Source organism: Siniperca chuatsi, linkage group LG9, assembly GCF_020085105.1.
Source record: "Siniperca chuatsi isolate FFG_IHB_CAS linkage group LG9, ASM2008510v1, whole genome shotgun sequence".
NCBI classification, from domain to species: domain Eukaryota; kingdom Metazoa; phylum Chordata; class Actinopteri; order Centrarchiformes; family Sinipercidae; genus Siniperca; species Siniperca chuatsi.
The window spans coordinates 4,984,429-4,998,580 of NC_058050.1; the positions used below are offsets into that span (position 1 = coordinate 4,984,429).

The 14,152-nt window shown below is 36.2% G+C and overlaps 1 protein-coding gene across 2 annotated transcripts; it reads right to left on the reverse strand.

Annotated features, from left to right (window-relative positions):
• Nucleotides 1-1,768: 1,768 nt before the first annotated feature.
• On the reverse strand, nucleotides 1,769-11,187 carry tmem106ba (transmembrane protein 106Ba). 2 transcript variants are annotated; one of them, XM_044208176.1, is made up of 9 exons: nucleotides 11,136-11,187; nucleotides 10,191-10,306; nucleotides 7,600-7,810; nucleotides 5,966-6,029; nucleotides 5,662-5,821; nucleotides 4,679-4,819; nucleotides 4,119-4,168; nucleotides 3,983-4,036; nucleotides 1,769-3,451 (listed from the first exon to the last, which is right to left on the reverse strand). In XM_044208176.1, the coding sequence occupies exons 1-9, from the start codon at nucleotides 11,170-11,172 to the stop codon at nucleotides 3,334-3,336; spliced, it is 951 nt and encodes a 316-aa protein (XP_044064111.1). In that variant the 5' UTR covers nucleotides 11,173-11,187; the 3' UTR covers nucleotides 1,769-3,333. The 2 variants fall into 2 exon arrangements, with proteins under 2 accessions (XP_044064111.1, XP_044064112.1); XM_044208177.1 differs by lacking the exon at nucleotides 11,136-11,187 and having other exon boundaries at nucleotides 10,149-10,298.
• Nucleotides 11,188-14,152: the final 2,965 nt, after the last annotated feature.

A 14,152-nucleotide genomic window follows, 5' to 3' on the forward strand; every position in this document is an offset into this window, starting at 1 on the left:
AATATCTCCTTGATAAGATACAGAAAGTTAATACACTGTCAGCTTACAGTATATGTGTAGACAAAGGGAAAACTGACAGTGCTTTCTGGTTGTGTAAGTCTGTGTTATTTAGTTTTTTGGGCCACATGTATTCCAGTGACTGACCTGGATCTCAGAGAGGAAGTGAAGTGGTGTTTTAACGAGTGCAACAGATGTGAACATACTGTGATACACTGGAGACATCGTGTGCTTCTAGCTCCAGAAAGGAGTATATGAGAGTCTGTACTGAGTAACACGTTGACATACAACACAACCAGAAAGGTGTATTGAAAAAAAATAGATTTGGGAATAAAATGTTAAAATAAAAAGTTCTAATCTGCATACATTTTACATGTAAAATAATAAAGAAAGTCAGACCAAACAGACTTTTATATAGTAGTTATTTGCTCCTTTCTGGGTATTTACTGTACCCTACATAGTTTCAGGTTATGGCGGACTCTCTGCCACCTCACAAGTGGATTGTTGCTGTTTAAAAACGTGTTTATGCCCTCTAGTGGTCGGACCAATGGATGTTGTTTCATTCATTCAACAGTTTGTTCCAGAGCAGCCTATCTGGACAACAACTGGCCACATTGTCATTGTTTCCCCCTCACATTTTGTCTTTCACCACCAACATTCAATGTGATTATGACACTCCCAATGTGATTTAAGTGATTAAAATTGGATTGAAAATTTGAAATTTGTACACAATAAATATCAAAACCTAATGATCGATCATATTTATGCTCCCAAAGGATTTAAACTGATTTTAGTTTTATGGCGTTTCCCTTTGTGCCACCCTCAGGGCAAGTTTCCATTTCAGCCCCACTGCTGGTGAGGCTCTAACAATAGTAAGAAAGATTGTAACTCAGTAACTTGTTCAGTCTGCCTAATGTGTGTGTTCAAGTTCCTATTCTACTGGTTTTCCTATCACAATTATGAATACATTTCACTGCATGTGGAGACAATAACCTAGAGGTGGTCATCAGTCGATTAATGGATCAGTCAGTTGACAAAATGAATCAACGATTTTAAAAATTGATTAACTGTTAAAATAATTGTTTAAGCAAAAATGCCAAAAATTCGACTTCTCAAATGTGAAAATTTGCTGTTTGTTTTTTGTCTTCTATTATCACAAACTGAATTTGGGTTTTGGACTGTTCGTCGACCAAAATAAGACATTTAATTTTACTTTGGGTTAGGGAAAGTGTGATGGACAATTTTTCACTATTTTCTGACATTTTATAGATACATTTTTAAGCAATTAAATCAATTAACCGAGAAAATAATCAGGAGATTCGTTGATTATGAAAATAATTGATAGTCGCACCCCTACAATAAACACACAAATATCACAATAGGTGATCACATTTGTACTCCTCTAAATTAATAGATTTAGATAGTCTTTGGTGTGATTAAGACAGAACCAATTTTTCACTTTTAGATTATTTTGCACTAATTGTGGGTAACACACCTGACAAATATCAACTCTGCTGAGACATTTTTATCACAATAAAAACCATTGTAGTAGTAATGGTGTTCAGACATCCAATTTTGCAGGTTGATCTTTGTCCAACATCTTTGAGGTGGTGTGTCACTTAAATTATCTCATGAATATGAAAGTATGTAACAACAGTAACAGTTTCGGGATCTTCAGCAGAGGTGAGTGATATTGTGGTTTAGCAGACCACTTGGCACCACCCAGTGTATACAGAGAATATTACAAGCACACCCAAAAAAATGTAAAAACTTTCAAAATGAGTCATGATTTTATTTTCAACTTCATGCATGAAAAACACAAAACCACAGTGTGGAGGCAGAAACATTCACATCTACACTGTCATCAAACACTAAGAGGGGGTTATAGTTTTCTTATGATGACTGTGTAGACATTGTATTAACGGTCAGAAAAACTTGCCGAACGAGGTTTTATCTGACCTGTGCAATCACAAATTAACTAAGATCAGAAACACATTAATTCATATTTTGGGCATTTATGTGTTATGGGCGTCTTTTGTCAGGCAAAAGTCGTTCAGTACATGTTTAAAAATGTAGAATATTATCAGAGCATGTGAATAATTGTGGTATTATTCACTTCTGGTAATCATCAGCCAATCCAAAATTATACCTTGTAATAAAAGTGACAAAAGGAAGCCATAATAATTTCAAAACTCGAAAATAGCAGTCAACTCATGATACAAGTTATAGATGCAGAGTGGATTAAAATAGCCAACACATTATTGCGAATGACACCACAGCCCACAAAAATAGGACAACCTCATTAAAGGGAAGGAAGTTGCTCCCATAACAGCAATTATTCTTGATATAACATGTTTTGAAGCAAGCCAGAAGGAAAGTACATATTTTACATTTACACATTTCTGTATTTTAAAGCCCGCTGTAATGCTCCCACATTTGCTATGAAATTTAAAATATTATCCCTTTTACAAAGTTATTTTTACTATGCAACAGTCTTCACAGTAGTCACATTTGATTTTAAATCACTCAGGTGAATGACAGATAAACATAAGAGAAGACTTCTACTACCTTCACTCAAGCTAAAAGTAAAGTACTCTGAGCCAAAACAAAAAACAAATGACATAAAATAATAAGTCATCTATATTGCATCAAACACTATCAAGAATCATATTTTTATGAAACAAAAAAAGAGAGAGGCTACTGTAGAAAGGAATGAAAAGAGGGCAAAAAGAAGTGGTAAGGAACAGCTCAGTGGTTTTCATTGTGTCTAAAAACTCTTCATGTACCTTAGTTGCTGTATTTTTCATTAAAAGTGCTATAGAATAGTAGGGGGCAGTAGCAGTTGTAGTATTCCTGTTGCACTCATACAACATTTTATTAATATCTGTAGAAAAGGATCGGGTTAAAGTGCATCATATCTGAAACTCCAGTAATTTAATTGTTGAGGAGTGAACAAGATGGGAACGCCTACCAATGATGTGAATATTAAATTATTATCTATTTTGTTGGTGGCAAGGTGAAAAATGACCATAAACCTTGAGGCAAATCCTGCTAAATTCTGGCTGTGGCAGGTAAGTTTGTCTGCTTTTACCAGCCTGTTTGACAAGTAACCAAAAAGAAATTGCTCGTATAAACACCACATTTTACTTGGAGAATGAAGAAAGTGGTTGGGAACTTAAGAATGGATGAGCCACTGTGACTAATTTAAAGGAAAGTTATGTCCCTGTCCATTATTACATTGTCACTGAGCAAGGATTTCCTACATGGAGGTCAGCCCAGTTTATCTCTGTAAGACATACAGCAGTATGTGATGTCTGGGCTCTTTTGCTTGTCTTCTCAGTAAACCTGCACATGCCCATGCAAGGAGGTGGTGTTCCCCCCACAGTCCACATACTGGTACATCTCCTGGGAGACCTGCTCCGCGTGGCCGAAGTACGATGTTGTCACCGTCACCCTGAAAAATAACCAGAGTCAACTACTGTACATCAGACAACAAGGTGAGACAAGTGCAGCTGTCTAAAAGGACTGACAGTCCTAAATCCTGCATTGGTGTGGAAAATCCATTACCCATTTTCACTGAGATTCAGTGTAATGTTACTTGACTAGAAAGCTGTTATTTGGCTTTGACCACAGAAAAATCATTTCTGCCTTTGAAAAATGTCTGCTTTGCTAAATTTACAATCAGATTGAATGTCAGCATTGATGTGTAAATGAGCAAGGCACCCAAAGGCCCATGTGTCCCCTGATAGTCTGAGCAGTACTCCACAGCAGAAGGCTGTGTTGTTTTGTGGGCAGCTCTGCAGTATGTGTGGGTAAGACTATGTGAGTGTAGAGGAGGAGGAGAGTTGGTAAGATTAATGTTCAAAATCACAATAAATAATAACTATATCAAATACAGCATGATTATATATATAAAGAAAAACATCAGAATGTGAGCTGTAAATAAAAAATACGTTTAAAATATTGTACATTAAGCCATACTTACTGCATCATGACCACTATGTTGTGAACTTTAATGGTTTGCAAGGTGCAGTAGTCACTGTAAGAAAAGAAGTGATTTATAATTTAAAATGATCCAAGTGTAAACAGTAAATTTATATGACTTCTAGCAAGATACTTACAACATATAACTCATCTCATCAGCAATGGTGGTGGGAACTGTGTAGTCAATCTGCAATAAACACAATTTACTGTATAAAGCATTTGAAGAGAAAAAAAAAAACAATATTACAACAAATTCCACATTTATGTTTATCACAACAAAAACTAATATAATTTGGTACGGTCAGTGGCCAATTGTTAAATAGTGAGCAGTGGTACCATGATTTGTAATGTCACACGACTTAAAGACAGAGGATTTAATGGTGCTTAAAACATTTGTTTGAAGTTCGGATTTTTGCAGAAACACATAATATTTTTGAGCAATCACATGACAAGTGTGTGAGTAATGCTGGGCAAGGTTTCTTGATATTGTGACTATGGGTGTAACAATGAGCTGTTGTGTAGGCTGTGCAAGTTGCTGTCATAACTAAAGTGCATCAGAATTTCAGTGCATTTTTTAGACTCGTTTTTTACAACCTATAATAACGAATTGAGTTTCTTGAATTGCAGCCATGAATTTGTAACTATGTAGAGTGTAGTTTTTCTTTGTGTGTGTACAGTAAAATGTATTTCAACCGACCTGCCGTTCATCCAGTGGTATGATCACTGAGCTGTTGTTAAACTTGGCCTTGCCTATCACCGTCTTGGAGAACTGCACTTGGGCTGTGATGTTGGTCACAGATATGGTGTAGTAGTTGTTATTGGTGATGTTCAGAGTGCTCTGGATGGAAGAAGATAAAAGGTGTGAGATTCTGGCAATCTCAGAGTGCTTGATGTAAAAAGCCCCAACGTTAACTCGAAAGGAAAAAAATTATTGTCGTAATAATGTATAGCAAATGAATACAAATGTATAGCATTTTAAACCTGCAGTAACTGATTTTTTGGCCACTTGGGGGAAGTGGAAACAAGCTGTAAACACACAACACTAACATATAATTAAGTTGATATGGCAAACAGTTGCCTATTTACACATCCAGCAGCCATGGAGCAACATTATCATCAATTTTAAAGTTGTGTTTTTGGCCACGTGGTGAATATAAATCCAATATTCACTCTCCATTTAGGTCTGTTTCTGGACTCCACCAACTCCAAGGGAAATATGTGGCTCTTTAGCTGCTAAATGCTCCAAAGTATTTACCAGCTAGCTGCTAACTTTGTCTATTTGCTGTTTGGTGTTTAACTGGAAACGTACAGAGGGTTTATAGAGCTTTTTTTTTTGTGCTGAAAATGGCTGCCTGCTTCAGCCGACAACAGCACTGATTAGAGCAGTGAGAGTGAGCCAAAACAGTAAAGTTGCGGGCCAGAAAACGACATGATGAAGCTCTGTAGACTAGAGCTAAGGAGAACTGCAGAGTCAAGTGATAATTCTCTGTGTATTCATCACTACGAGCAACCCCTTTCACATACATGAAGTCATGTGATCCATTGTTAAGATAAAAATATTGATTATAGTCGCTTTAATGCTTGGTCAAAATTAAACACATACCCAATTATTTGATTCTCCTACAGGGTATTATTACAGATTCATTTTTAAATGAGGGGAGTATAGAAACACAGTCTTACTGTAATGTTGAGATAAACAATTCGTTTGTCCAGGTCATAGGAGACGTAGGCAGACTTCACTCCCACATAGGAGACATCAATAGAGCGAGGGAATAGGAAGAATACAGCAAGGCCAGACAGCAGCAGGCAAAGTGCCACTGATATCGTGACATACAACTTTCTGCAAGAGAAAGAAAAGAGAAGTGAGACCCTGAAAGTAGCTGATGACTTCAAAGTCTATCATGCTACTGTGTGTTCATTCAGTTTCATCATGCAGACAGCTAACACGGTCAATCAGTACAAAGAGCACTCGGTGCAGACTTACGTCCTGCTTGGCCTGAGCCTTTGGTCGCTGTATGGAATCAGAGCCACAAGCTGATTCTCTTGACCTGTTGAATAATTCAAAGAAAGCAAAGAAAAGCTGTCGTTTTACTGCTGGATTGAGTAAGGAGCATGTTGTAAGATTTGCACTATGCAACACTACTTAAAAAAAATAACAACTCTTGAGAAGAATCTTGAAGTTGACTTTTTCCCCACTTAAAATTATAGATAATTTTATTGATGACTGGTTTATTTTTAACCCACCAAAACAAACAAATGAATAAGTAACGGGGTATCATTTTAATGCACTGATGAGTTAGGTTCTGTGGCTATAATTGGATGGGTATGGTACAGCGTGTAATGACAAGACAATCTTATCCAGATTCTTGGTTTGTAACACTGGTACAGCAGCAGGGGGAAAAACTGACTATTTGAGCTGTGTGAGTTGTAAAAAAAAAAAGTGTGTCCCATTCTATATTATGCAAACTGCAAGAGGTTAAGAGCATCCATCTTTCATGAAAGGTCTTGACAAAACCCTGAAATATTCTGGTGTAGATATAATTGGAAATGGAGAGAGATATTTAATTGTGAGTTAAAGTTAGCCAACTTTGTCTCTAAAGCTTGAAAAAGAAGGCAATATGGCCTATTTATCTTTGTACGTTATTATATATTTGCTACATCTGTGATCTATGAATTTTGTTGTCGATGTAAAGGCGTGAAACTTGTATTTATACTTGGACTTTTGTTGTACTGTATTTGAGATGTATGCACTGGCATTCAGGATCTGGTTTTTATAAACTTTAGGTTTCTTGTAAGTATATGTGAGCCGGACATATGGACATATTTGAATGCATGAAACTGTAGAAACCTTCAATCATCTTTACAGCAATATGCATGATTTTTACAATGTACAACTTAACCTAACTTCAGGTGGGGCTGAAATAGATCATCACTGCCCTGGCCCTTTTATCCCTACATGGTTGCCACGATGAAATCCTGGTAGAGGCTTGTATGTACACTTGTACAATTCAAACCTCAACTTGCCTGAAATACAAACTGTCTTCTAATTTTTCTTGTAATTTACAAGCCCTGAAAACTCACAACATCACAAAACACCTTCTCAATCAGCTGCTGTGCTCATGAGTGACCGGGTCTAACACGAGCACAGCATTTTCTCCCAGTTTTGGTTATTTCACAAGAGACATTTCTGTATTTTGTGTTGTTGTCCTTCTCACTAGTTTAAAGTGGAGGGAAAAGATGATGTGACATATTTCCGTGCACTAATCAGAGTTTAGCAACATTTGAATCAAAATGTGATGACAGTTGTGTGGTTGTTTGCTTGTATTGCAGGCACAGTCATTCAAAGTTGATCAAACCACACCCACACAGTCCTGCTGAAGCAGATTAGCTGAGATTTTGACTGTTAGCTCTTAAAAGAAATAATACCTAAGGATTTTTTTTTTCTGAACGTGAACAGATTGTTTATTTAGTCATGAATATTTAATGTTATCGAGAAATACTTTGATTTGACACCACATTTTCAGGGCCTTTAAGGGCACTGCTCTTAAATACAAACTTAAAAATTATACTGATAATGGTCGCTGAGTTATGATTACGTATATATTTAGAAAGTTTTACCTCGAGGGATTCTGCCGGTGCCCTGACATGTGGGGCATGTGACGCTGTCCCGTCCAGTGAACTCAACATAGGGGAACTGAGATACGTCTCCGTTCTTTCCATCCTCCTCTGTCTGACTGTCACCGTACTCGCCAGCTGTCGTCAGTGCGTCTTCACTCTCGTTTTTGTGCTTAGCCAAGTGTGACTGGGACTTGCCCATTGCTGCAACTGTCTGTAACACAAAAGACAGCATGAGGAGAGAGAGACTGCCATAAACGTAGGCGCAGCAGGATGTGCTGACTAGCCACATGCCACACAGCCGCTTTAATGTGAAATTGGACCTGGACGGATTCCAGGAAACATTTCCCAGGAGAACAAACTTCAACTGGTGCACTGTCCATGATGAAAAATCTCTTGCAATACATCAGAAATCATTCTGCTGGGACTTGGGAGTGTGCTGCTCAATGGAGACTAGACAGTGACCTTTGCTTAATGTATGTAGAGCTGCAACGATTAGTCGTCAACTATTAAATTAATCCCAACTATTTTGATAAATCAACTAATCGTTTTGAGTCATTTTTTTAAGAACTGTGTCCAAATTCTCTGATTTCAGCTACTCAAATGTGAATATTTTCTGGTTTCTTTAGTCCTCTATGACAGTTAACTGAATATCTTTCGGTTGTGGGTAAACTGGACAACAAATCGATTAATCGAGAAAATGATCGACAGATTAATCGATAATGAAAATAATCGTTAGTTGCAGCCCTAAATGTATGTTTTTTTTCCCCCCATTCTCTATACTATCACCAATATTTAATTTTTAAATTTCTCTAAGATATAGGCATTTACATCTTTGTCTAATTACTTGTGTAGTATCCTTATAAAATAATCATAGCATTACTATAGATCTTTTAAAATTATACAGTAACACTTTATATTATTTTGCATGTTCTCTATGGCTCCTGCCGGTCAATTAGGTGACTTCCTGGTCTTTAAGGCCTTATATGGGACAGTTCACCCCAAATTAAAAATGCATATTTTTTCTCTTACCTGTAGTGCTATTTATCCATTTTGATTGTTTTGGTGTGAGTTGCCGAGTTTTGGAGATGTTGGCCATAGAAATGTGTCCATTTTTTTTAAAAATATAATGGGAGTATATGGCACTATATTGCTTGTGGTGCTTAAAGTCCCCCCCCCAAAAAATACATTTGAAAAACTCAACAGCAATGTCTATTTCCAGAAATCATGACACGGTTACTCGAGATAATCCACAGATCTGTTGTGAGCAGTTTCATGTATCAGTAAAACAGAAATAGTTCCTACATGAAACTGCTCACAGCAAATGTGGTATTTCCACTTTTACTTACGTAAATGATCTGAATAGGTATCATTAATATTTCTAAAACAGAATATTACCATCTAGATTGTGGTTACTCACTGATAATTGTAAAGCAGTTGTGGTAAAGCAGTACTCAGATCTTTTACTCTTAGTAAAGGTAGTAATACCACAGTTTAGAAATAAAAGTCATGCATTCACAGTACAAAAGTATTGGAATCAAAATATGGACTACTTAAAGTACCAAAATTAAAAGCACTAATTATGCAGAATGGGATATATAATAATATATATTATATTATTGGATTATAATTATTTATGCATTCATGTGTTTATAAGGCCTACTTTAATGTTGCAGCAGGTAAAGGTGGGGCTAATTTGAATTTATTTATATACTGCTTGGAAATTTCCCCTTCGGGATCAATAAAACTTAACTTATAATAATGCATCGTAATTTATTTCTTGAATATGTTTTGTATTATTAATCTGAATCTGCAAAGTAACTAGTAACTAAAGGTATTAAATGAATGCAGTGGAGTAAAAAGTACCATATTTAGGCTAAGTGGAAGTCTAAAGTAGCAGAAAATGGAAATACTCAAGTAAAGTAAAAGTACCTCAAAATAATATTTAAGTACAGTATTGAGTAAATGTACTTAGTTACTTTCCACCACTGTTGTAAAGTAGGTCGATCCTAAAATGTATCCCAGGTCATGTTAGTGAGAATAGTCAGGTTGCCCACTGTAGGCCACAGCAACAGTTGGTGATAACTGCTAAGGTTACATCGTGTAAGCACAGACAACAGGACACCAACACCATGAAAATAACAAGATAAAAAGACAAAACCGCAGGCTGTTGCCCAAAGACTCCGTCCAGGATGTCTGGTGTGGTCTACATAACGCTCACTACTGTGACCGCGGCCCAGGCTGCCATGCTGCTGCTGCTGCTGAGCCGTTGAGCCTCAGCCAGGAACACAACGTACCGGCCGGAGGCGAACGGTTATAATCCCCTTATTCTTCCTACCGAAAGCGGCATTCGGGTTTTAAATTATTATTTAAACACAATCCGCCAAACAGTATTTCATGTCGTCGCGTAAATATGACATTAAAAAAACAAACCGCACGGATCAACGGCTGCTGCGTAGAACAATGCGCACTGCACAGATGCGTCACCAGAGCCGTTACATATTCAACAGGCGGTAAGCTATACGTTACTTTACCGTCAGCTAACGTCTTACCTGTTTTGTCTTTTATTCTGACTTGATCGCCATTCGTCTTACCGTCGATGTTTGTTGTGGTTCACACACCAGTGAAGATGGAGACCGACGGGACCGCCCCCTCATCTCCTCATTGGACAGGCTCATGTTGGGGGATATATCGGTTTCCGCCGTGCAGACTACCAAAACAACACAGGTGGACATTCACAGCAACAACACAGGCTCTCCAGGAACATTACATGATCACTAGTGACACAACCAAGGGTACAAAATACAATAAAGTACGACGAGATCGCTATAAACCCACTATGTTAGGCTATATATCCCTCTCACACACCATATTTACTATAGAAATACCAGCGGTGGAAGAAAAACTAAGGCAACAATGGGACTACAACTCTGTAAAAATACCCACAATAAAAGTCTTTCTTTCAAGTAAAAGTATAAAAATACTTAAAAAAAAAAAACATTTTAAAAGTACGTTAAAAAATGGAGCCTACGTGTTAGGCAGAATGACCTCCTTTAGAGTATTATAGTAATATATAAATAGACTACATAGCATTATATAATTGGCTTATTATTACTGATGCATTATTATTTATGCAACATTTTAATATTGTAGATGTTCGTGGTAAGGTTAATTTCTAAAAATGTTTACCTTAAATTTGTACAAGGGCTGGGCGATATGGCTTATAAATAATATCTAGATATTTTTAGGCTATGCCGTGATATGCTATATATCTCAATATACACATTTTTTCTAAAATAACATACGTTCAATTCTCAAATAGTGAAAAAACATGATGATCTTATAGAATATGATGCATTGCTGTAGATTAAACTACCCAACAGTATGTAAAGTAGTTAAAATTAGCTCAACCTTAAACATCTACAGCAGTAAAATGCATCATACACATTAATGCTTTAGTAATATTAATCAAGAAACATAGTATATTTAGTAAAACACTGACCATTTTACTACAATAAGTACTTTAAGTAAATACTTACACACTTTTACCTTTGTAAGGTTAAGAATGCAGAACATTTACTTGTAGTGGAGTATTTTAAAAGTTGGTAATGGACCTGAACACTTCTTCCACCTCTGGTTAGCACACCCACAGTCTAGCTGCACCTGTGTGTTACCTGCCGAGCCTTCCACTTTAAGGAAGGTGGCCTTGTGGGTAACCAGCGCTGTTGTTGTTGTGAGAGTGAACCTTCTGCAGATGAGCTCATACTGCAGTATAATAGTTACTGGACGGCTGTGTGTTGTGTTTGCTGCCACAGAAAACAAACAAAAAGTCCCTATGTAACGTTGCTGCCCCATTAATTAATATTCAAATATATATTTGATATATCGCCCAGCCCTGATTTGTACTTAAGTATTTGAGTAAATATAGTTACTTACATTCCACCACAGATTATTAAACAGGCATATGTATAATATGATTGGATTGGATTACTAATGTATGATCATTTAATCAGCATTTTAATAATGTAGCTGGTCGCAGTGAGGCTGATACTTTATGTACTGTACTAGTAGTTAAATTTCCATACTTTAGAAGTTTTTCATATTTTTTATCATATTTTTTTAAACTATTGGGTAGTTAAATCTAAAACAACGCATCATATCTTAGAAGCAGATCATATTGTATTTTTGTAAAATCTTATCTGCAAAGTAACTAAAGCTGTCAAATATATGTAGTGAAGTAAAAAGTGCAATATTTGCCTCTGAAATGCAGTGAAGTGGGAGTATAAAGCAAAAATATGAAATACTGAAGTAGAGTTCTTGGGTAAATGTACTTAGCTACTTCCACCTCTGAGAAAGAAATACTATGAACACCATATGATTTACAAAATGACAGTTTAATAATGCCAAACTTAATGAATACTTACTTCTGTAGATAAAAATAGATAAAAAAGACACAGTTTGGTAAGGTCACTGAATAATCAGAATGTGTTCCACATGCACACTATAATTGACTGTAGACATATAGGCGAGTTATGGTGAATACACAAAATACCATAAAATTCAATTAGGTCACTGTAAATGCACTATAATGGATCACAGGCCCACTGATGCAGACCCGCTGTAAGGAATGTTGTACAGTGTATAGAAATCAGTCATCTTAAGTGAGATCATTATCAGTAAAAAAAAAACATTTTGACCTGTTGTCATATACATTTGGTACTTGCGTTTTTGTTTGCTCACTGAAAAATCTTGACCCTGTCTGCGTATGAACCTACCTCACATGGTGTCCCGATGCAAAGTCTGCGAAATAGTGGCATTGAATACAGACATTCTTCAAGTCTATAGGAACATTACACTGTCGGAATATTCATATATTCTTTTTCATGAGCACCAGTGCCAAAATCCATAAAAAAGGAGAGAAAATACAGTTTTACTACCTTTACTTTTGTAAATAATCACAGTTAAACAAATTTAGATGCTGATCTCAATTCACATAGGTTAATAAATTCAATTTTAAAGCAACAATAACATCATAAACAAGATTAAATGTTTTGGACAGTAGGCCAAGCTAGTCAGTATACTGTCTAAACAGTATGGAGTCCAAAATTAGCCTTATGCTCAGACTAAGAGGCATTACAGCCAGTGTTTGGAATCTTTTTCCCACATAAGGAAATGAGACAACATCCTGGATGTAGGACGGCTGCAGTTCCCGGAAAATCTTGTCAGCTGAGAGAAACATGTCAAAGAAGTTCCCTGTGAGAGCAAGTTTTGCCACAATCACCACCATTGTCACTCTTAATCAGCTAGAATTTACCGCATTATTCCATTAGGCTACCAATGACAGCGGCATCTCAGTGGAACCTGCATCTCAGAAGATTGAAAAATAGATGGCAAGAGGTTTGATAATTAATAGAAACACCCAGACTTAGTTTCACTCACGGAATATTTTAGTAATATAAAGTTAACATTTGATTTTGACTTTTGTTTTGCCTTTACTGTTTTAGAACAACAGTCCATATATGTGAGGAGCAGTGTATTTCCACTTAGCTATCTCAACTAAAACATTGACTGCATTTAAAGGTGTTAGGAACATTAAACATTTTATTCCAGATTATTTGAATTAGATTTTACTCAAGGCTGTTGAACTAGACACACTTGTTTAGATAATAAGTTGAAAAACTAAAAGAGAAATTAATAACACAACTCACTAAAACTATCCAAAAGTTCTTACTGCACCCTTGTTTCAAATACATATAAAACAAATACTTATTGATGAAATTAGCTCTTGAATTATTGTATTTTACCATAAATTACATTAAAAACTATGGAGGCCTAAAATGTAACTCCAGTAGACATCAAAGAACAGACTATGAAACATCTCAGTGTTTCTTCAAACTCTTTCTTCAACTTTAGTGACTGTCTTTGGTTACTGGCTGAATGTCTGTAGTGTTTTGGACGTGCTTTCCATCAGCCAGATGATGGCAGTGTGCTGCCATGTGTGAATATATGACTCAGCAGCACTGAGGAGGTGAATCATCTTGTCAACAACATGGTCATTAATGCCTGTGAGCAAACTTCAAATTATAGTGATAATAGATTTATTTTAATCTGTTTAATCTCTATGATTTCAGATGAACAACTTTGAATAATTTATAACCTGGCAAGCTGAGGGAAAAGTACACTTGGAAAATGGCTGATGGATGTGATTCTTTGTCAGATTCAGATTCAGATCTATTTAATGATCCCACATGAGGAAATTAGTTTGTTCCAGTGCTCCAGACATCAAACACCATAAAATCAACAGTAAAAACAATAGAATAAACAACAAGACCACAGCATAATCATAATAAAACACATTAGATAGAAAAATAATAAAACAATAAAGTCCAATAAAAACAGTCGATCCAAATCAGTAAAATCAAATTTGATATAAAAGTCCAAGTGACCAGCTAAGAGACCTGCTGATTAAACCTGCATGTTATACGGGCTGATGGCTTGAGGAATGAACGAGTTCTTGTATCCACTTCTTTTGAGTTCTCTTTTGTAGAAGTCTCTT